At 49.4% G+C, this 21,020-nt stretch overlaps 1 protein-coding gene across 2 annotated transcripts in view; it reads right to left on the bottom strand.

Moving 5' to 3' along the window:
- Nucleotides 1–21,020, bottom strand: part of Bcar3 (BCAR3 adaptor protein, NSP family member) — a 112,090-nt gene that overhangs the window by 11,692 nt on the left and 79,378 nt on the right. For both annotated transcript variants that reach the window (XM_021196204.2, XM_021196205.2), the window contains 5 exons: nucleotides 14,105–14,233; nucleotides 10,764–11,209; nucleotides 8,053–8,156; nucleotides 6,366–7,018; nucleotides 314–429 (listed from right to left, as the gene is read on the bottom strand). In XM_021196204.2, coding sequence (XP_021051863.1) covers nucleotides 314–429; nucleotides 6,366–7,018; nucleotides 8,053–8,156; nucleotides 10,764–11,209; nucleotides 14,105–14,233 — 1,448 coding nt within the window. The remainder of the gene's footprint in view (nucleotides 1–313; nucleotides 430–6,365; nucleotides 7,019–8,052; nucleotides 8,157–10,763; nucleotides 11,210–14,104; nucleotides 14,234–21,020) is intronic.

Genomic DNA, 21,020 nt, shown 5'->3' with positions numbered 1-21,020 from the left:
ATCAGGAGGTCTTAAGCTCAGTGAGATGCTCCCGAGGGGAGGAAGGCGGCAGGAAGGTGCAGCGTTCTGGGTGCAGCCATGCCACGGCTTCAAACAAGGCCACTGTCCAGCCACTGTTCGGGAATGGGGCAAGGGAGGTGTGATGTCCCAGACACAGCTCAGGCTTGAGGAGAGTCATGTGCACCCCGGGATGATGTGACTCCAGGACAGTCTGATGCTGCTCCTCTCCCTCCCCCCCCCCCAACCTCCATCCTGCTGCACGGATACCTGCGAGGCGCCGTCACTGTGGGAAACACAGAGGCAGCATGCTCACCTCTCCATGATGTCCAGGCGCAGCTGGCGTCCATGAGGCAAGGTAATGAGCTCCAGTCCCGAGCTCACACCCATGCTCCTCTTCATGTCTTCAGAGACTTCTAGTATCCTAGCAACCTGTCAGGAGCCAAGGAGAAAGTCGCTGGATCAGAAAGTGTGTTGGCCCCGTGTTAATTTAGCACGAGGAAAGAAAGAAATACAGTACCTGGGAACCCTGTCTCTGTGGATGGAATGTGCCTGAACTTCTTTGAGTGACAGCATGCGAAAATGTTTCTTATATATGATATTTGAAGAATTTTAATATACTTCATAAACTATAAAACTGAGTGAGGGGCTGGGGAAAATGGTTTGGTCTATGCATTGCTGGCTGTGTAAGCATGAGAAGCGGAATTTGATTCCTAATGCCCATGTAAAAAGGCAGGCATGGTAGTGTGGGCTCCTAACCATCAGCGCTGAGGAGCAGAGATAGGTGGATCCCTGGGGCTCTCCAGCCAGCTTAGTGACAAGCCCCAGGTCCTCAAGACACCTGAGGGGTTGTCCTCTTGCCTCCACACACAGACAAGTTCTATGTACCCTCCTATGTGTGCTATCTCACACATGAACAAGAATACATACACACACACACACACACACACACACACACTTAGTGGGCAAAGGACTGATGGAACTCTTAAACGGTCTGTACAGCCTAAAGATTTGGTATGCATTCAAGCCCAGCCAGGGAGCTTATCATTTATTCGGCTCTGGCCGGACACAGGCTGGGTCCTAGCAAGATGTTTTGCTGCCAACAAGAAGGCTGTGTGTGCGTGTGTGTGGAGCCCACCAGGCTCTTCAGTGGAAAAGCCGAGTGTCGTCCAAGCTCCCCTCTGCTCTGGGCCTTACCATTCATGAACTCACTTAACAGCCACGGCTGGCTGCTATTGCCCTTAATTACGCCTCTCCTGGGTGCAGTAAGTGTACCTTATGGCTGGAAGCCATTAAAAACATATGTGGTGATTGGAAACCACTCCCACGGCTTCTCCACAGAGGTTTCCCTGAAAGAAAATCTTTCTTTGTCCAAGCCAGCTCTCATCGCAACCCAATGCTTTGCTTTTCTCTTCATTGATTAAATTCGTTCTTTCGGTTTCTTACAGTGTGAATTTTTTTTTTCTTTTTTTACCATCTCATTTCTAACATGCATAACCACATTTGAATGGAATCCACTGTCAGGCCTGAACCGTTTCTTAGGTTACAACGGAGTCAGCTGTATCTCTAAACTGAGGCCATGCTAGCTCACTAACATACTAGAGTGTGACCCTGGGATTCAGGGGTCTAACCAAGTCTGAACATGTGGCAGGCAGCAGATGGGCTCTGTGCTTCCTGTGGTGGGCTGTTTTCTACCATAACCACGCTAGGCAGTGCAGAGATCATCATAATGTGTCACAAAAAAAAAAAAAAAAGGTCGGAAAAAAAAAAAAAAGGTCGGGAAGTTCAGCAGCTATTAAAAGTGACCTGAAACTTCCATAGCTGAGCAAGGCAACCCCTGTCAGCCCTGGGGGATGAGCTGAGGACCTTACTGTCCAGTGGTGGCGCCCAGGACAGGACATGGGATTCATTCTATGCTCACCACTGCCGGTACGACTCACCTTTCTCAAGGACTCTGCTAAGGATTCAAATGACTGTTTGAGAGTACAAGTTGTGAGTCATTAGCCACGTGGAGGGGGCGATTCTGGCCAGATGTTAGGAAAGAGAGGTCCATACATCTCACATGTTTAGCCCATCATCCTGCCAGAGATTCTAAGCCCTGTTCCTCTTTGACACACTCTGCAGTCCACACCGTCTACATAGTAAGCCTCAAAGGCTCGCCACTGACACACTTTTCTTCTGGAAGCACTAGTGGGCATTCTGAGAGCAAGAAGCCTCTGGTCGGGCTGGTGAGTTGGCTCAGTGGGTAAGAGCACCCGACTGCTCTTCCGAAGTTCCAGAGTTCAAATGCCAGCAACCACATGGTGGCTCACAACCATCCGTAACAAGATCTGACGCCCTCTTCTGGAGTGTCTGAAGACAGCTACAGTGTACTTAAATATAATAAATAAATAAATCTTTAAAAAAAAAAAAAAAAAAAAAAGAAGCCTCTGGTCAGAATTAAGTGTCAATCACCCATCATCAGGTCCCTTTCCTGAGCTATACATATGTCCCAGGGCTGAGCTGGAAGACTGGGATGGTGAGCCTGTACTGGGGTCAAGGCTAAGTCCTCTGGGGATTATAGGAAGAGGATATGCTCACTGTGGCAGAACAGGGTGGCAGGAATGCCCTAAGGCAGGCAAGACACTCTTAAGTCCCACTTGCCACCACTCTTTGGGCCCATTCTTCTATGTTCAAGACCCCTGTGGTGTCCTGAGGACCCCTGATAGGGACCTGGCCTGGCCCTCCTCTCAGCTACCTAGAGACCTAAAATGCAATCACACAGCCATGTGTTCTGGCTCTGCTGTCCCCATCACAGAGGACTCAGACCTGAGCCCACAGGCACATGGGTTTGTTTCCCTAGATTGATAGTAAAGTGCTATAACAGCAAGATCCAGTATTAGCCCAGATGCAGAAACTTGCAAACACTGAGGACAATACTCAGGTCCTTCCCAGCCCACCCTAACCCCCTCTTCTTTGATCCAGAAATGAACCCCATTTAGACAAACCAAGCCTGCACATTCTGCAATCACCTTGCCAACTGCTCAGCCTTCCAAAGTCACCTTGGGTTGGCCATGATCTCTAGCTTCAAGCCCTTACTCAAGCCTAGGGAGTCCAGCCACTCCTGCCAGAGCGTTTCCTGGCCATGCTGTGGACCAAGTTCCTGCATCACATCCCCTCTCATCCCATTCCAAGTCCGTCCAGGATAGAGACGCCAGTGAGCTGGGCACCCAGCCGGTGCTCAATCAAGGCTGAACATGTAACACTGATCAACACTTAGTGCTTTACTCTGGGCCAGGCAAAGTGCTAGGGCTTCAAATATATTATCTCAGTCTTTACTGACCACCTGGGTAGATAGTATTCCATTCCACAAATGGAGAGAGAACGAGGGCCATAGAGCTGCTAGTGGACACTGGTGGGATTTGGACTCATCCCTAAAGGCCAAGTGGGAGACTTTACTTCCCCATTCAAAGACAGTAAGTAGGTGGCAGAGTGGCTGTGCTCTGCCAGGGTGAGTGAGGCACAAGCAGTGCCCACCTGCAGGTGTCAGGGGCCCTGAGCTGGGGTGCTGGACACTGATGGGCTGCAGCTTCCGGTGTGCTCAGAACCACCCACTGTCCTGATGCCCTTAATAAGCAGCTGTTCCTGAACCATGTGCTGGGATGGGAATGGGCACAGGGCCTCATGCCGCTCTATGCCTGCTTCTGCTTCCTGCTTGTGGGAACTCCATGTCATTGATTTACAGTGGGAAAGAGTTTTCCTGTTGGAGACACTGGAGCAGCCTGGTAGCAGTTCTGGGAGAAGATCAAGGCACGGATGGTGGAGGGAAGAATGAGGACAGCTGAACAGAACCTTGCCCATGAGGCTGGGGTGCACAGAGCCTAGGCTGCGTTCTCCCTGCTTGCTGGGGACTCCCAAGCAACCCATCTTTCAATGAAACCTGAAGACAGATCTGGGAGAGGCCCAGGCGGAGGACAGAATGCTCAGGGCAGGAAAAGGAGGAGGGCTGCATACTTGTCAAGTGACATCAGACTCTGGCTCTCCTCTGAGGGATGTCAATGGCAGTGGGAAGCTTCCAGACCTGTAAGGAGTGGGCAGGCATCTCCCCTTTCTCTCCTAGACACTCAAGCCCTCATAGACAGCCAAGGGCCCACTGCCCCCCAGGAAAGGAGCTGTTCTGTAATTGCAGACCCGTGTGTATCAGGAGTTCCCTCCTGGGGCTTGTGGGTGGGCGGGCTCACACTAGGTGGGAATCTCACTCACCTCTGGCCTACTGGCATGGTGCTGAATGCTTAGACCCAGGGCCCAGCCTGACTGGCTTGCTGGGACAGGACATGGCAAATTCTCTGCCTACCTGTGTGTTCTGCACAAGGCTGCCCAGCCACCAGAGTTAACAAGTCCTGTTCTTTCCCTTGGAGCCTGCTTAGCAGGGACACGCCCTCCCCTTCCTCTACAAGCAGGGTTGACGCCCTCAGCCACAGGCACTGACTTACACTGGTCATCTAGTTAGCCTTCTAGCCCCGAATTCAGGAAAAGACCTCTTCTACCCAGGTTATTCAGTGACCCCCCCCCAGTTCATTCTGGGAGTCCTTTTTCAGCCCCCAAACTCCCTGGGGTGTGGCTAGGAGATTAGATTTACAGCCAAGATTCCTGACACAGGAAGGAAAATCCAGCTTTTGGATAAATCTAACCTTTAAAACTCATGGTCTTCTCTGAGCTGAATGAAACAGGGCTTCAGATTTCACTGAGGTCTTAAATGGCACTCAAATGTATCAACTGCTATATACCAAGAAGGTGGGCTGAGCCCAAGATGCCTGTTGTCTAAGGGATACCAAGAGGTTATAGACACAGATCACCTGCTCCTGAAGCAAATGCCCCTATTAAAAATGAGGATGGGGCTGGAGAGATGGCTCAGTCAGTGGTTAAGAGCACTGACTGCTCTTTCAAAGGTCCTGAGTTCAAATCCCAGCAACCACATGGTAGCTCACAACCATCCATAATGAGATCTGATGCCCTCTTCTGGTGCATCTGAAGACAGTTACAGTGTACTTACATATAATAAGAAATAAATCTTAAAAAAAAAAAAAAAAAAATGAGGATGGGGGCCGGGCGTGGTGGCGCACGCCTTTAATCCCAGCAATTGGGAGGCAGAGGCAGGCGGATTTCTGAGTTTCAGGCCAGCCTGGTCAACAAAGTGAGTTCCAGGACAGCCAGGGCTATACAGAGAAACCCTGTCGCGAAAAAACAAAAACAAAAACAAAGATAATAAAAATGCACATAGATATGGAATGCGGGTCAGGCTTGGAATTGTTTCTGCGTATAATAAACAGTGTTACTTACAAATGCTAATAAGCCTGACATTATACACATCAAGCACTGTCACCAGTGATCATTAGGAAGTTGGAGTTTCTAAAATTAGCTTTTAATCTTTTATTTTATTTTATGTGTGTTTTGCCTGCATGTATGCCTATGAAACACATGTGTGGGTGGTGCCAAAGACACCAGAAAGGGGTGTCAGGTACCCCGGACCTGGAGTTATAGATGGTTGAAAGCTGCCATGTAGGTACTGAGAATCAACCTGGGGTCCTGTGGAAGAGCAGCCAGTGCTCTTGGCCACTGAGCCATTCCTCTAGCCTGAGTTTTGAGATATTTTAAATCACATTTTGTGTGTATGTGTGTTCACATGTATATATGCCACCATGTGTGTACGGGTCAGAGGACAACTTACAGAGATAAGCTGGTCCTCTTTCAGCTGTATGGGTTCAGGGGGATGGGTTCAGGTTGTGGCTTGTCAGCCAGCTGTATATATATACCTGATGAGCTATCTCGCTGACCCCAGAAACTGGATTTTGTAGGATTTTATCTTTTCTTCTAATCCTCATCTTACAATTTTTTTAACTTGAACAATTTTTGTAAAAAAATAAAAAATAAAAATCAAGTTGAAGATAATTATCATGAAGATCATATCGGAAATTAAATAAATATACCACGTGTGTAAGTATAATGCATAATAGAATAAAATAGCAAGGGCCCTGCCACTCCAGCAACCAGGCTCTCTGTGGCTCTCCGTTGCCCCAGCTGTTCCAGTTCTGACAGGGCTGAGGGGAGTTCTTAACTAGGGAGCTAGGAGGAGGAGGAGTCACAGAGGCACTTGTCTTTAGGTTAGGTTCAGGGGCAGGTCTGCCCTCCCTCTGTCCAAGGTGACGTTTACCAGTTTCCTGCTGGGCAAAGGTTGCCCTGACGGTGGTTCCCACCCTGCAAATAAATCCCCACACCTGCGTTACTGTCTGGCTTTTCCCCCTATGATGAAGCATCAACCCGGCAAGGCGGGGTACAGCCAGGGAGACCTCCTTAAAAGTATTGGTAGCGGACAGCCACAGAACACTAACCTTGCAGTCCACGCTCAGCATGTGCTGCGCAATGACCCTGGCGTCATGGTTGGTGAACAGTTCTTTCACGTGCTTCAGCATGGCCGTTTCCAGGGGCTTGTTTTCTGGAGGAAGAAGCTTGGACTCAAAGTCATTGGGTCTGAATGACGACACGGTCTCCATGAGAGGGGGCACAAACTTGGTCTTGTCCTCCTGACCCTCATGCGTCTGCGCTGCCAGTGGATCCCAAAGTCTCGCTTGGTCATCCCTGTCAAGGATCGTGTAGTTGATGCCAGAGTTCCGGGGCCCCGATGGCCCATTCTGTTTGGCTGTCAGCAGCATCTCCTGGCTGTTGTGAGCGTGTGTAGGAAGCTGGGCTCCCCTGTCACAGCCCACAGCAAAAGCAGGGTTCAGTTCACAGTAGTTGGCCTCTGAGTTGAGCCAGGGAGATGGAGACGGGGGAGCCTTGAGGAAGGGCACCTTGCAGGGTTTTGGGGGTGGCTTGGGGCACAGCTGGCTGTCTGATCCCCGAAGCGCCTCCCCTGTCCTAGCATCTGAAGAGAACCTTCGTACCAGTGCCGGACTCAGAGTGGGCTCGCTGCCAGTCCTGAACACAGGAGAGTTGGGGCAAGGGCTTGTGTCCATACTCGGAGACTGGGGGGGCAGCTTGCAACCTGTGGAGGAGAAAAGAAGGTCAGAGAAAGCTCAGTGGTCTGGAGGGCAGAAAACAAAATGGGAGGGACCGCTCCCAGCTCTCACCCTCTGCCCTTGGGTTCTCCTCTTTGCCACAAAAGAAAACACTGTGACTTTCTCACAGCAGGTCTGGTTTGTGGCAGTTAAAAACACTGTGAAGGCGTCCCTGGCTCCACCTCACTCTAGAGGTGACTCTAAAACCCAGGGGCTGGGTTCTAACACCATTTTATGGTCATAGCAGGTTGGGACAGTCAGAACAGGGAAACATGTCTTGGGCAATGAACAGCACAATCCCGTCAGAGGAAATAGAAACCTTCAGCCACATAGCATTAAGGGCTCTGAGTCACAAAGTCAGGGTGGATCTCAGGCAGCACTAAAGGGAGAGCAAGAGATGCAAAGAAGATAGACAGACACACGGAGATAAGCCAAACAAACATTTTACGAAGGAGCACTGGGAAAAGTCACTTTGTGGCCCCGTGGAAGGTTACTTATTAAAAGAAATGAAAAACCTCCCACTGGCACTAAATGCTTACGGAGTTCCAAGTTCCACGCCCTACCACTCTTCTGGCCATGAGCAGAACACAGAGAAACAGCAAGGTGTTTGTAGACAGCCACTCCATTAGCAGCCCCCAGACTTACTGAGCCACTGATGGGGCAGGGGGCCGCTAAGGAGTGAGTTCTGCTATCATGATGATCACCACGTATCAACACGGTTTGCAATGTCAAAATCCTGGGAACAAAGGCTAGGTGACCTTCTTACTCAATACCTTAATTCCTGTTTCCCCAGCTGCAAAATGAGGATAACTGTGCCCACTTTAAAGGCTGGTTATGAGACTTAAATGTTTGGATGCATAAAGCATTAAGCTTAGCGTGCCACAACCACAGTTCTGCCAACTTCCCCTCCAGGCTGAGGGTGTGGAATCTTCACACCCCGTGGCTTTGTTTGGGCAGAAAACGTTTGAGAACCCCCAGGGTCACACCACCACCTTCTTGCCTGACACTCCCCAACACCTACCTATGGGCAGGTGACTCTCCGACTGGTGAGCTTTGAGGGTTAAGGCCTTCCTGTCCTGCACGTGATCCAGGCAGGCGGGCTGGCTGCCACTCTTCTCTTTATTCCTGAAGTCAGAGAGACCAGGCAGAAACGTGTCATTCAGTAGTAAAACCCTCCTTCAGGCAACGTCACTCACGGAAAGTTAAGAAAAGAAAACTCCTGGAATGAATGCAGCGCCTACCCTAACAGTAAAGGAAAGGCCGAAGAGGAGGAGCAACTGAACTGACGGGGTGTGCCGGGTCCCCAGGGCCAGTGCAGCTGAGCCCTAGGCTGCTTCCTCAGCCCTTCCATCCTGTTGAAAAGACGGAGCTGAATGGGTCACCATTCTCTGGGGAGTAGTGGGAAGGCATCTGATGAACTGGAATGTGTGTACTTCTTCAAAAAAAAAAAAATTGCTTTAAATGATTCTCACTCCCTGGGGGAATGGCTTATTTAACCAACACGACTTTTCCACAATGGATCAATGTCAGCTGGGAGGAAGCTGGAGGTCATTCTATTTCTATGTACAGATTAGCTCTGCACAGGCCAGGGGCGGCTGTCATGCCTGTCTTCCTGGCTGGGCTTGGGGCACCCACAGGTGACCTCTAACTGCTGAGTTAGAAGCAAAACTGGCCAGTACGGTCAACTGGGAAGCACAGCGCACAACCAGCCAGGGGAAAGGTAGAGGGTGACTTGAGGCACTTTCTCCAACACCCCCTCTGTCCGTTCTGATTAACTGGGGATCATTCTTAACTACAGCCGGTGGTAGACTGTATTCTGTTGACAGAGGAAGAGATACTACACTCTACCAGCCAGGCTGCAATAAACAGGTCCTCTGGAAGCATAAACTGGAAGATATTCCCTACATTTGGAAACAAACAAAACTTCCAGTAACCACTCAAAGATAAGTAGCAAATTACTAAAGGAAATGACTTTGGAGAAACGATGTTTGAGGTGTGTCTGCTGTGATCAACAATCAACCGATCAGATTATTCCAGGGGCCCAGAGCAGCTCGATAGGTGGGAAGCAGTGTACCTGAGAACACACACCTTTGCCCAGGGCTCCAGACTGCCAGCCAGGCAGCAGGTGGCAGTGGGCCAAAGCTAACGTGGGGAAGTCACTGAAGGGCAGCAGGGTAGGGTGACTAGCCCATTAAGGCCACACTGGCCATGGTGAGGTCACCCTTCCCCCACCTGAAGTGTGTTGGCGGCTTCCTGTGAGAGGCTGTCCCAGAGCCTCTACATTCCACAGGCCAATCAGAAGAGCATCTCCCAGGCCCTTCCTCGCCTCCCTGTCTGCCCCTAAGTCTGACTTTTGCCTCCTCAGCAGAGAAAAACAGCTCCCAGGAATGCCAGTGCTTGCTGTGAGAGTAAACACGTGCCACGTCCTGCACCCTCACTCACAGTGTCTCTGCTTCCAGACCAAGAAAGGGAGCCCCAGAGAGGTTGAAGGTGTCTGCCCAGGGTTGCACAGCTAGCCACATGGGAACCAGCGTGGAGCCACAGGTTCTGAGTCAGTTGCTGACTAATACATACCAGGCAACAGCTACAGTTTATGTTACTTACATAGTTCTGTATTTCATAAGGCGTTTTCAGTAAAGAAATTATAGTTTATATTTTCTCTTGGCCCAGAGAGGAAAGCAGAGCGGCGAATGGACACGTTTACTTATATGTGGGAGCTCAGATGCCAGGAGACGGGGGCAGGGCTGCTGCGCAATATAGGGGCCCAGTCTACACCTCAGCTTTCCTCCCCTGGCTCCAGCAATTGGCTCTGAAAAGACTTCTCATCTCTGGAAGCTAAGTCCTATGCAAATACAGAGCTCGTCTCTCAGCCCTTGCCTGCCTATTCTCTGAACCCTTCTTCTCTTTAACCCAAGGGGCACGGGAGTTCAGTTTCCTCCCTCAGCGCTTCCAGTCCTTCAAACCCCATCTGTTCCCTCCAAGCCAATCCTTTTCCACACAGCCAGTCCCTAGCCTCAGCACTGACCCCTGCTGGACGCTGACACACAGCATGCCCACAGTCCCTGCCCTTCCCATAGTATACCGCCTAGGTGGGCATTTTCCTCTAACCCTGAAGACCTCAGAAGACGACCCCACCTCCCCCTTCCAGCCTGGGCCCTTGCTGAAGACTATGCTGGCTTCCCTGATTCCCACTCTCTCCCCACTCTGTGCCTAATGCTACCCAGTTCTGCTTCAGGATCTGCTGTTCACTGTGCCAAACTTTTGTAGCCAGGCACAAAGCCTCCACCATCAGCAGGGGTGGGGTGGGGGTTCATCCTCTAACCCCATCCCTCTCTTACACAGACTCTCTACTCTAGCCTGGTCAATCAACCCTCCAGGCTCCTCTGGCCCTTGAACATCTCATATTAAGTCCCTGGAACCCCCTCTTCTTTGCTGTGTCTCCCAAATATCCCCTGCTCAGACCCTGTTGTTATTTTTGTTGTTGTTTTATTAGAGATGGGGATCTCATTTTGTAGTCAAGGATGGCCTTGAACTTGGGGCACTCACCCCATTTCTGCCTCAAAGCACTGAGATTACCCAACACATCCCGCATCCAGCTCTACCACTTGCTTTTGATGCCCTTTAAGTGGGAATTAATCATGCACACACTGACCACTGTCCACTGACGGTGAGTGTTCTAATATCCTCTCCTCCCCTTAGCCTAAGCGAGTCCCCAGCACCCCACAGACCTACCTGAGGAGGTTTCCTCGGGGCAGGCTGTGGTCCCGAGCCTGGACGCTGCTGCCTGTGGTGAGGCTCAGCCTCTTCGCCACATCTGGCCTTCCCTCAGCCAGGCTGCCCTCCCGGCCTCGGCCTGGGGAGGTGCCATAACGCTCCTCCAGACACCAGAGGGGCACTGTCCGATTGATGGGCTGGAAGATGATGGCACCACTCTGTTGGGAGATGGGTCGCCGGTTGCCCACGTAACAGCGGACCAGCCCCGGGATGGAGTCAAAGCTCTCCATCTCGAATTGGTACTGCACACGGCTGTAGGCCTCGCTGAGCCGCAGGACAGTCCGGATGATCTTAAAGTGCTGAGCGAGGTTCTTCCACTGACAGGTCAGGACAAAGTTTCCAGGGCTCGACAGGGAGTCGCGAACCAGGAAGTCCCCATCCCGCTGCACAAGGTTTTCAGACACCTGTAGTCAAAATGGTGAATGAGGAGCAGGAAAGCCAAACATATTCTCTCAAGAACTTACAGAAGGCAGAGCTGCTATGTCTGCTCCGTGCGCGCATGCGTGCGTGCACATGCGTGCAGAGACCAACAGCGTCTTGTCCTTAGGCACGATCAGTCTCCCACAACCCAGGATCTGACTCTCTCTGACTCTCCAGTGCATGTGTTACTACGCCTGGCTCCCCTGCTTTTAGTTTTCTGTTTTGTTTTTAATGTGGGTTCTGGGGATCGAACCCAGATCCTTGTGGTTGCAAGATGACGATTTTACCAACCGAACCATCTCCCTAGCACTCCCTTTTTTCGTCACGTCTTTAGTTTGTTTGTTCAATGTCACACTCAAGGACTGTATCCTAGCTGGGTATGGCTTATGCACAGCGGTGATCAACGTGCTCAGGAAACTAAGACAGGAGGACTGTGAGTTTGAGGCCAGCCTGGACTACATAATTCATTTGAGGTCATCCCCCTCTCAAATGGAAAATAAAACACCCAAACTATTTATGGACCATCCTCTACATGTCCAGCGCTACTGCAGATCCAGGAGACACAGCAATGACTAAGTGTGCTTCCTCTGGGGCTTTGTGGTGTGTGTGTGTGTGTGTGTGTGTGTGTGTGTGTGTGTGTGTGTGTGTGTGGTGTAGCACTCTCGGGACAGGCGGCTGCAAGTATGGTGAGTCAGAATATTGTGAAGCTAAGGGAAGAAAAAACTTTGGAAGGGAGATGGGCTACTTGGAAGGGTTATTATTCAAATGAGGGTGTCCAGGAAGATGTCCCAAGAAGAGGACATTTACACAGACTTGAAGAATGTAAAACAGCGGTTTGAAATGAGGTTGTGTGCTCATTGGGTCTGATTTTCTTTCTAGTCAGCAAAGGGAGGAGGAAGAGGCTATCAGGGTCTGGGTCCCCTAAACATCCTCCCAAGATTCCCATTTACAGAGCAGGATGAACCCAGGGATGATGCAGTGGATTGTGGACAAGCTAGGAGGCTAGGGAAAAAAAAAAATACAAAGTTATTGTAAAGATAATTCGTTTGCATATGAGAAGTAGGCCAAGCACAAGTACAATGCCTGTAACACAGTGGACAGCCCCACGGGTAGCCACTATGATGCTGATGCTGATGCTGATGCTGATGTTGACAGCGACCCAGCCCATCATGCTGGAGCCTGAACACCTAGCTTTGCATTCTGCCCCAGCTGTGTGACTAGACAAATTACATAAGTGCCTTGTGGTTCAGTTACATCGTCTATAAGATGCAGATAATGCTGTTGCTTATAGAGTGGCTGAAACCTTCAAAGGGATAGAGTGCTGGCACCCTGCTACCATTGCCATAGGGTTCCAGTTAGCGTCCAGAATGATATACTCCTGAGAGCTCACCCTCCTGGTGCGCTAACAAGGACAACAGTGATGACAATTTTCCCTAGGATATTCTAACATCCAAGTGACGCTATACTTCTGCTAGCTCAGAATAGTGTGCTGCCATGGTTACTTTAAAACTGCCTCTTTGCCTTAAAAATACATTTTCATGCAGAAATTCCATTTCCTGGAATTGAGCCAGTAGAAAGAATTATAGGTCTGAACGTGGTAGTTATCTTACAGGATGTTGCTCAGGCTGCTAGAAACACTCTAAGTACCCCATAAATTGTGATGTGTGTGTGTGTGACGGCCATATACACAGTGTGTGCTGGTGCAGCCGAAGAGTTTACAGCCGGAGCCAATTCCCAGGACACACCATTAAGTGAGGAGAGTGGACCACAGAAAGCAGGAAGATCTCTGTTTTGATTGAAGAGGTCTGGAGGGATATGCACCAAAATGTTCATAACAACTATCTCCAGGGGAGACAATTAGGGAGAGGAGTTGAATTTTCTCTTTTCTTATCTGGATCCTTCTACCATCAGTTTTAAGGTTACAAAAGAATATTTATCTCAAGATCAGAATAAAAATGATTTCTTTGCTAAGTGTTAAAAAAAAAACAATACAAAACTGGTAAGATGGTTTAGCAGGTAAAGGTGATTGTTACCAAGCCTAGCGGCTTGAGTTCGGATCCCTGAGTCTCACGTGGCGGAAAGAGAGTTGTCTTTTGATATCCACCTGTGTGCTGTGGCACAGTCCACACTCACGCAATAAATAAACGAAATCATAATTTTAAAAAGTGAAATTCATCACACCAAAGATAGTATTTACAACATGCTACCACCCTCCTTAGACCTAGGTACGCATTTCCAGTTATGCTGACCTTGATTAATAACTGGCCAGATTATGCTTATAATAAAGTCCCACTTCAGTTCTGCAGACTCAGTCTATTTTTAATTCTTACAGTATCAAATAATAGCATTACTAATGACAACCACGTGGAATATCCTGAACCGTGAAGAATGAGACTGGTCCCTGGCCTAATCCCCCCCCTCCCGCTTCCTCCCCATCTTTGAGTCACAGGACTCAGTGAAGAAGAACAGAAGACAGTGGACACTCGCTCGCCCCATTGAAGCAGGGGTGGCCTTGTCGGTCTGTGCCACCTGCCCTGTGGCACAGGGACGTCTCTGAGATAAGTCACTGCCTTCAGAAAAGGGCCCAAGTAGTAGGAGGCTCTGATCACTGGGCAAGAGCTTAATTATCTGAACTCCAGGCATCTATGTACTTCTGGCAGCTGGTTCAGCACATGTATGTCGACCCCAGGAGCACCATCCTTTCCCTCATGGCTGGAAAAATATTTGGAGTCCGACCTTTGGCTCTTCCAAAAGGTCTCTTTAGAGAGACGGTTCTAAGCTAAGTCACTTTCTAGCACTAGCATTCTGTGGTCTTTGAGCAGGACGCAACAGTGCCATCAGTGTGCGATTCCCTGAGTGGAACAGAGCAGAGCACATACCTGTCGAGGGATCCGGCCATGGTACCAGGCGTGGCTGCGTAGGTCCTCGCTGCTCAGCAACAGCTCCTCCTCCAGTTCCTTTTTCAGCCTCTCAGGGGTCCTGTCCATGATGTGCCTCTCCTTGGAGAACTACAACACAGAGTCCACAGTGAAATCACCTTCCCCGGGCCGGGCCAGGCCATGCCAGCCGCAGATGACCACTGCCCCGCTGGTCCTCTGCTTCGCTGAGCAGATGAGAAAGCATAGGCCCAAAGCTGCATTCAGAAAGGGAACTGGAGACGGACTACAATTAGCCGTGACCTCTCGCTTCTCCAGCTGCAGGTAGAGCACATAAGAGCTCTCTCAGGGAAATCGTTCCCAAAGCAATGAGCTGAGCAGGAGGTATAAAGGACAGAGGAACAAGGCCAGGAGGCTCTCTTCCTGTAGGAGCTTCCTTGTTCTCTTTTATAACTGGCCTAACATGCAGCTGGGAAGGACAGCAGTTCCCCAGTGGCCTTTGGCCTTTGACCCTGGGCCTCAGGGGTAGTATAGCCCAAAACACAGTCCTCGAGGCTGGTAGCAAAGCTTCTGATTTTCTTCCCTTTTTTTGTTTGTTTGTTTGTTTCCTATAGATAAACTCCAGGCAGGAATTAAGTTAGCTTATAAAAGATTTCTAAGCAGATGGAGCAATTTCGTGCCCCCTAAATCTAAAATAGATGCCTGAGTTAGACATAACCTTTGAAATAATGTTTAAAATATTTGGTTTTTTTTAAGCTTCTATTTGTTTTAATTGTATTCCTATGGGTTTGTTGCCTGCAGGTTTGTCTATCAAGTGTATACAATACCTGTAGAGGCAAGAAGAAGCCGTCAGATCCTCTGGGCTTGGAGTTACAGGTGGTTATGAGCCACCCCGTGGGTGCTGGGAACCAGAAATGGGTCCTCAGTAAGAGCAAGCACACTCTTAACCGCAGAGTCATCTGTGCAGCCCATGAGTTAGAGATAACTTCTGTATGTGTGTGAACGTTCAAGCTTACATGTGGATGGATGCACACACGGGTGTGTGGAGGGGCCTGAGGTTGATACTGGGCAATGTCCTTGATGTCCCTTATAGATTCCCTACCATATATATTGGTAGGGTCTCTGACTAACTCTGGAACTTACTGTTTGGGCTAGTCTGGCTAGCAGCTGGCTCCAGGAGTCCCCACTCTCTGCCTCCCATACAGGTTACCATGCCAGCCTGCTTTTGTGGAGTTCCTGGGATCCAAACTCTGGCTTGCCTCATGCTTGCATGGCAAGAACTATATCTACTGATCCTACCCCAGTCTGATTTATTGTTTGTTTTGTTTTGTTTTGTTTTGTTTTGTTTTGTTTTGTTTGAGACAGGGTCTTGCTATCTGTATAACCTTGGCTATGTTTGAATTAATAATTCCTTCTGCCTCAGCCTCTCAAGTGCTCGGGTTACAGGCATATAATATTACCTACGCCCAGTGTGCTGGCTAGTTTTTAATATCGATTTGACACAAGCTATGGTCATCTGAGAGGAGGGAACTGCAATTAAAAATAAAGACTGGAGACTGGAGAGATGGCTCAGTGGGTAAGAACACTGTCTGCTCTTCCAGAGGTCCTGAGTTCAATTCCCAGCAACCACATGGTGGCTCACAACCGTCTGTAATGGGATCTGATGCCCTCTTCTGGTGTGTCTGATGTATATACCCTCTTCTGGTATACTCATACTCATATACATAAAATAAATAAATCTGAAAGCAAGAAAGCAAGAAAGAGGGAGGGAGGGAGGGAGGGAGGGAGGGAGAGAGAGAGAGAGAGAGAGAGAGAGAGAGAGAGAGAGAGAGAGAATAAAGACTGAGCTGCAAGCATTTTCTTAATTAGTGGTTGATGTAAGAAGGCGCAGTCCATTGTGGGCAGTGCCATCCCTGGGCTGGTGGTCCTGGGTTCTATAAGAAAGCAGGCTGAGCAAGACTTGAGGAGCAAGCCAGTAAGCAGCACCCTCCATGACCTCTGCATCAGCTCCTGCCCCAGGTTCCTGCCCTGCTCAAGTCCTGCCCTGGCTTCCTTTGCTGATGAACTGTGATATGGAAGAGTCAGCAAAATAAACCCTTTCCATTCCAAGTCACTTTTGGTCATGGTGTTTCATTGCAGCAACAGAAGCCCTAACTAAGACATCCAGATTGAATAACACCTTTTTTTGTTTGTTTGTTTAATTTTTCTAATGCACTACTTCATTTTTAAGGCAGACTGGGAACAGAACTTAAAGGGAAAAACTGGCCCGTCACCCCAAGCAGCTTGAGAACGTTGCAAGGCAACGGATGCAGGGTTTCTAGGCAGGTGGCACTGGCTCCAGGTTGGATTTAGCATCACTCCTCCTTGTACGAGCACACTGAACAGGACCCCTCCTGGGTTCCTAGTGAAACCAGGTTTGAGTACCACTCACTGAAGGTTATGTGAGAAGGGAAAGGCCAGGTCTCTGTGCTTCCCCAAGTTCCCCAGCATGCCCTCCAGATGCCTCGAAAAGCCCCAGAATTACTCCTCACACACTGCTTAACAAGGAGAGAAAGATCCCCAAGTCTTCCCCTGCTAAGCAAAGTGGATTCAGACTGAGGATTAACTGTGCACGCCTCTCTTCTCCATGCCGGCTGGTTGGTGTGGGTGGATTTCAGGGTGGACCTTCACTTCTTCCTCCCCTCTCCCTACCCTCCTTCTCTGCTCTCAGGACCTCAGGACAGACAATCAAAGGCGGTTTTGATCATTCGGTTTGCTCGTTTGAGACAGGGTCTCACGCTATAACCCAGGCTAGCCTAGAATTCACTACATGATCCAGGCTGGCCTTTCCACCACAGCGATGCTTTGCTTCTGCCTCCAGAGTGCTGGGATTAAAGGTGTGTGCTACTATGCCTAGCATGGGACATCTGATAGTGGAATTTATATCAAAAGCGTGCAAGATTGACTGCCATGACTCTTTTTTTTTTTTGGTTTTTCGAGACAGGGTTTCTCTGTATAGCCCTGGCTGTCCTGGAACTCACTTTGTAGACCAGGCTGGCCTCGAACTCAGAAATCTGCCTGCCTCTGCCTCCCGAGTGCTGGGATTAAAGGTGTGCGCCACCACGCCCGGCCTGACTGCCATGACTCTTATGGGTGTTTGACGCTAGCAGCTCTGGGCATTGAATTATGCAAAGTTACATCTGAAGACTCACGTATGAATGGCAAGCTGTCAGCTGATGGCTGCCTATTATCTGTCTTGCTTCCTGCTAGACTCGAAGTTTCATGGGAAAAGAACCTTTTCCCCTTTTTCCTACAGCAGTGCCTCAGGCAGGGCCTGAACACCTCAAGAACTCAGTAACACTGCAGGAGCAAATGTCCCAGAGGGAGGTGTCTGCGGCTCTTCTCCCAAATGGTCTGTGGTTCTATTTGACAAGTGCGTCAAGATGGTCTTTCTGACGGTTCGTGTTTTATAAAATGCTGCACTGAGGTCTACCCTTAGGAGTTGGAAGGACTTCTGGGGTGATGTGTGAGAACCAGCACCTCGGCGATATCCTGGACCATGACGGGGAAGCCATAGCTAGAAACAACAGCTGAGAAGACAGGGACCAGGCTGGGGCTCTGATACTCATGGGGCCCACACACCGACAGAAGAACAACTGGTCCCCAGTCTTCTATGTCACTGTCAAGCCTCAAGAAACCTATAATTTGGGGGACTTTCTCTCAAGGTAGCTGTACTGAATCCTAACCTGTATTGTGAATGTCATTCCTCTTATGCCACCGAGACCAGCAGAATCATTCACACCTCTTGTGCCACACCCTAGCAGGGACAATGTAGGAGATCTGACCATATACAGCCAGCTCTATTATACTCCTCGGAAATTTTATTTGTTCACACCCAGAAAGCTATTTCCCTATGTGCTGCTGTATTCTCCTCACTGAAGCCCCAATATCCAGACCCCTGCTCCCCCACCCCCCACACACCCTTCTCAGCATTGGCTACAATGTACATCTTCCTTTAAAGCATCCCACACTCTTACTTGCTATCCTAAGTACAAACTCAGCTGGTTCTTCCTTGACTTTTGTCCCAACTCCTTAGAGGAAAATCCATAGTTATTGCTATCTCCTTCTGTGCTCACAGACGGGCTGTAATTGGGTGCTATAGGAGACAGAGGTGACGGGGTGACAACCCAGAGAGAAGAGGAAAGGAGAGTGTTGACCTGGGCCCTCCCTAATAGCTTGAGATGGAGACCAGACTTTAAAAAACACAGACCATACACTGTTGTGGGGGAATCTATGCAATGACTCTCAGGTTCCAAAGGGGAAGTCACAAGATCACCCCGAGGGCCACCTCATGAGTAGCTGGTGTCTGTTTTTTGGAGGGAGTGGGTACCCTCTAAAACTCTTACTGTTTAATCACATATATGAATTAATGAAGCTTGCTGTTAGAGACAGGTCGTGTGTAGCCCAGGCTACCCTCAAACTGACTCTGTGGCCCAGGATGACCTTGGATTCCTGACCCTCCCGCTGCTTCTGCCTCTCAAGGGCTGGGATTATAGACACGTGCCACCACATCCAGCTTGCATTTGATGTATCTCAAAGAGGGCTGGACCGAAGTCACCTTCATCCCTTCTATCAGCACGGGGCTGCAAGCATGGCGACACCAGTACAACCCGCCCACTGGCTCGCTTAGCTCACTTTGTGTGCATACAGCGTGCACCAGCGTGCCTACACTTTGAGGTGTAGGCTCCTCAGCTGCCAGACGGAAAGTGACAGCAAGAAAATCCTTAAAGAAAAGTGACTCTTCCCTCAGCAGTCACCAACTGCCAATGGTTCTTCTGCTAGGGTGGGGCCTTGGGAGCCCTCCCTCCTCTGTGCTAGTCTTTTACAATTAATTAATTAGTTAGTTAGTTAATTAGATAGGTTTTCTCTATATGGCCCTTGGTGTAGCCCTGAGCTTGCTAGATCTGCCTACCCTTAAACTCAAAGCTCTGCCTTCCTCTGCCTGTCAATTGCTCGGATTAAAAGTATGTGCCACCACACCTGGTCCTCTGTACTGGACTTTTTAACTGGCCTAATTTTGTGCAGGTCTTGCGTAGGTGACCATTGCTGCTGGGTTCATGTGTCCAGCAGCCATGCCATGTCCAAAGGACAGCTTCTCAGAGCATGCCTCTCCACCTTGTTTGGAGGGGAAGGAGCTAGAAGCCTGGTATAGACTCCAGCTATTGATCATGCCAACCACAACTAAGTTGGGCTCAACCTCCTAACGAAAGGAGGTTACTCGGTTCTGGACCAAGTCCTGCAGCTTCGTTCCAGGAGCTGAAACCATCCACAATCCTATAGGATGGAGGCAAGGGCAGGCAGGACCCATACCATTTACCCCAGGGTTTTCCTAACTTTAAACAGAGTTAATAACTCCTATAGCAAAGTCACCCTCTAGCCCAGATCCATGTGCAACTTAGCATCCGAGTCCCATCGTCCACCCAGAGTCTGAGATGAGATGCAGAGAGCTGATGTCTGAGTATCTGGAGAAGGTAGGTGAGACCCACAGTTGTCCACCTAAACTGGAGACTGGCTATGTCTTAGTCAGGGTTTCTATTCCTGTACAACATCATGACCAAGAAGCAAGTTGGGGAGGAAAGGGTTTATTTGGCTTACATTTCCAAACCGCTGTTGATCACCAAAGGATGCAGGACTGGAACTCAAGCNGGTCAGNNAGCAGGAGCTGATGCAGANGCCATGGAGGGATGTTCTTTACTGGCTTGCNTCCCCTGGCTTGCTCAGTCCACTCTCTTATAGAACCCAAGACTACCAGCCCAGAGATGGCANCACCCACAAGGAAACCTCCCCCCTTGATCACTAATTGAGAAAATGCCTTACAGCTGGATCTCATGGAGGCATTTCCCCAACTGAAGCTCCTTTCTCTGTGATAACTCCAGCTGTGTCAAGTTGACACAAAGCTATCCAGTACAGGCTATAAAATTCATAAATCACTATAAAATGATGCCTTTTGGGGAATCTGAGTCTAGCTACACCTTTCTGTTGTTGCTGTTTGAGATGAGATTAATGCAGCCCAGGCTGATGTGGAACCATGTAGCTAAGGGTGGATTTGTACACCTGGACTTCCTGCCTCTGCCTCCCAAGTGCTGGGGTTACAGGCATCCGCCACCACATGTGGCTCTGTCACTATGTCTCCATATTAAGAGCTGTTAGAGCAGTGTTTCACAGCTTGGGCCAGTTGACCACCTCCATCCAGAGGCCCACAGTAATACTGAACAGCTGTGCGATCTTGGGCAAGTGACGTTAATTCTTTGTGGATCCTTGGGTTCCTTGTCTGCTAAGTGGGGATAATATGGCACATGGTGTTAATAAGGACCAAATGAGTGGCTATCTGTAAGGACTTGGAACACACTCTGGCAGGGGAGTCAGCACTAATGTTAGCTGTCATTCTAATGACATCCAGACGCTATTAATCTAGGCCTGTAAAATAAGAGCAGACTCGGAACCGAGGGTCTGATGCAGGAAGCACAGAGAGGCTGGGGTTTGGGAAGAAAGCAGATAGGGAAAGGAATCTCTCTCTCCTAGGTTTCTTCAGTCCTCTTGAGAGAGCTCAATGACCGTTTGCCACAGTTCAGTTCCTCAGCCAGAACTGATACCAGCTGTCTGGGCACAGCTCTGTAAACCATGACCATCCCTCTAACTAGGGAAAGAGTGTTTCTGTAACTTGTCTTACAAGTCTGGTCTGAACGAGCTGTAGTAGCCAGAGCCCAGGAAATGTTGGAAAAGGGATTTTGGAGGCTCAGAGCCAGCTCCTAGCATGTGCTGGGAACCCCCATTACTGTGGAAACCCATATTTCAACAGCTCTCCAAGGGAGAAAGAAAGAAAGAAAGAAAGAAAGAAAGAAAGAAAGAAAGAAAGAAAGAAAGAAAGAAAGAAAGAAAG

Source organism: Mus pahari, chromosome 4, assembly GCF_900095145.1.
Source record: "Mus pahari chromosome 4, PAHARI_EIJ_v1.1, whole genome shotgun sequence".
NCBI lineage: Eukaryota > Metazoa > Chordata > Mammalia > Rodentia > Muridae > Mus > Mus pahari.
This window is presented reverse-complemented; position numbering and strand designations above follow the sequence as displayed.